Source organism: Myotis davidii, unplaced genomic scaffold (genome assembly GCF_000327345.1).
Source record: "Myotis davidii unplaced genomic scaffold, ASM32734v1 scaffold217, whole genome shotgun sequence".
In the NCBI taxonomy this organism is placed as follows: Eukaryota; Metazoa; Chordata; class Mammalia; order Chiroptera; family Vespertilionidae; genus Myotis; species Myotis davidii.
The window spans coordinates 4750998-4753387 of NW_006290034.1; the positions used below are offsets into that span (position 1 = coordinate 4750998).

At 44.1% G+C, this 2390-nt stretch overlaps 1 protein-coding gene across 4 annotated transcripts in view; it reads left to right on the plus strand.

The window, feature by feature from the left end:
• GPSM2 (G-protein signaling modulator 2) overlaps positions 1-2390 on the plus strand; it is a 28633-nt gene that overhangs the window by 8813 nt on the left and 17430 nt on the right. For all 4 annotated transcript variants that reach the window (XM_015563412.1, XM_015563411.1, XM_015563410.1 and 1 more), the window contains 2 exons: positions 982-1105; positions 1190-1305. In XM_015563412.1, coding sequence (XP_015418898.1) covers positions 982-1105; positions 1190-1305 — 240 coding nt within the window. The remainder of the gene's footprint in view (positions 1-981; positions 1106-1189; positions 1306-2390) is intronic.

Sequence of the window (2390 nt, forward strand, 5' to 3'; positions counted from 1 at the left end):
TTGAATCTATAGATTGCTTTGGGTAGTATGGACATTTTAATGATGTTGATTCTATTAATCCATGAACATGGTGTATTTTTCTATTTGTTTATATCTTCCTCTATCTCTATTTCCAACGTCCTGTAGTTTTCAATGTCCTGAGTAGAGGTCTTTTACCTCCTTAGTTAAATTAATTCCTAGGTATCTTAATATTTTTGGTGCGATGGTAAATAGGATTGCTTTTTTAGCCTCTCTTTCTGTAAGCTCACTATTGGTGTATTGAAATGCCATAGACTTCTTGATATTAATTTTGTATCCTGCTATATTGCCAAATTCATTTATTAAGTCTAATAGTTTTTTGATGGAGTCTTTAGGGTTCTTTATGTATAATATCATGTCATCTGCGAATAAGGACAGTTTTACTTCTTTTCCAATTTGGATGCCTTTTATTTCTTCTTCTTGTCTAATTGCAATGGCTAATACTTCCAGTACTATGTCGACAGGAGTGGTGAGAGTGGGTGCTGTGCATTCTTTACCGCAGAGGAAGCTTTAAGGTTTGGCAAAGGTTGAAAAGTTTGGACTAGCAAGTAAAAATAAACCAAATTGTTCTGAAAGGTTACAGAGTTGTATTAGTGTCCCCAGAAAAGCTTCCTTTTAGACTGCAGACCAGCGCCACTTAGTGGCAGAAAAAAGAAGTACCTTGGTTAGTCTAAGTTACTTTGGGTAAGTTTAGTCTCTTTTCAGTAGAATCTCAGAGGACTCCTCGCTTAGGGGTTTCAAGACTGACTGCATCCTTGATTCTGGGCAGAAACCCACGGGATGGTTTAGTAAAATGTCCCCAGCCAGTTCCTACAGCCACTCTCCACCACAGACACACCTTTAAGATGTGGCACGTTGTGGCTGTAAGCTTTTCTAAAAACTGTTTTTTGACAAAAAGACTTAGATGTGTAAATCTAATAAGTAAATCCCCCATCCTATCCTTTCACAACTTTCTGCTCTCAGGGAAAACCTGTCGCTGGTGACGGCTCTGGGTGACCGAGCCGCCCAGGGACGTGCCTTTGGAAACCTGGGAAACACACACTACCTCCTGGGCAACTTCAGAGACGCGGTCATAGCCCACGAGCAGGTCAGTGCTTCTCCAGCCGTGTCTGCAGGGATGAGATGGTTCCTGACTGTCGTGGCTCTGTCTCACCTGAGCTTTCTCTTTCAGCGTCTCCTTATAGCAAAAGAATTTGGGGATAAAGCAGCCGAAAGAAGAGCGTACAGCAACCTTGGAAATGCATACATATTTCTTGGTGAATTTGAAATGGCCTCTGACTACTACAAGTGAGTCTGGTATTTCTGTGTAAGTGTGAGAGGTTTGCGGCCTGTCAGTCACAGGAGGCTCAGAGCCTGCGCTTGGCTGCACAGTGGCAGTGGGACCCGGGCTTCTAAGCCCCGGGGTCCTCATCTGAAACGAGACACCACACCTGCTTTTGGACTGGGGGGAGGACTGCCTGGAGGACTGTATGAAGTGCTCCCTTAGCATAGGGCCGCACGGTGCTCAGTGAGTATGACTGTGCCCGAGGCTTAACAGCAGCAGTATGACCCTTTACACGGTTACTTTTACCTTAAAACTTCTTTTTTTTTTTTTTTTTACAGTGAGGAAGGGAGAGAGATAGAGAGTTAGAAACATCGATGAGAGAGAGAGACATCGATCAGCTGCCTCCTGCACATCTCCCACTGGGGATGTGTCCGCAACCCAGGTACATGCCCTTGACCGGAATCGAACCTGGGACCTTTCAGTCCGCAGGCCGACGCTCTATCCACTGAGCCAAACCGGTTTTGGCACCTTAAAACTTCTTAAAAGAAACCCTTACCTTCCTTATTAGCACATGTAATATGTATATTTGTATGCATTTTCTCACCTGATCTGCAGAGAGGCCAAAAGAAAGCCTGGTAACAAAAATGTGTGTTGTTCCCCACGATCACTGGGCTTTTCCCACCGTCGCACCTCTCTGCCCGCCTTTGGCCCTCGCTCACCCTATTGGCAGTCCCAGCTCCTCTGTGGCAGGTCTTTCTAATCTGTCCGTGGACGACAGCGGGTGCAGACTGCCTGGCGTGGCCTGCTCTGTGCTTCTGGGGTGTCTGGAGTTTCCCCTAATTAGTGGGGATTAAGGCCCGTACAGACTTTGGCAGAATCCAGTTGCATGAGCCAAGGACACAGTGATTCATTTGTATTTTATTGTTGGAGAATCCAATGTGAGAGAGCTCTGAATATTTTGTCATTTTAAAAAAAAGGTAAAGTTGCTTTAGGTCCATCTAAAAAGCTAGAATGCCATCCCACCTTACTTTAAACATATTAATTAATGGTTAATATTTGTTGCCTGATTAGATATGAAATATCCTTCCAAATAAAATATATCACTCTT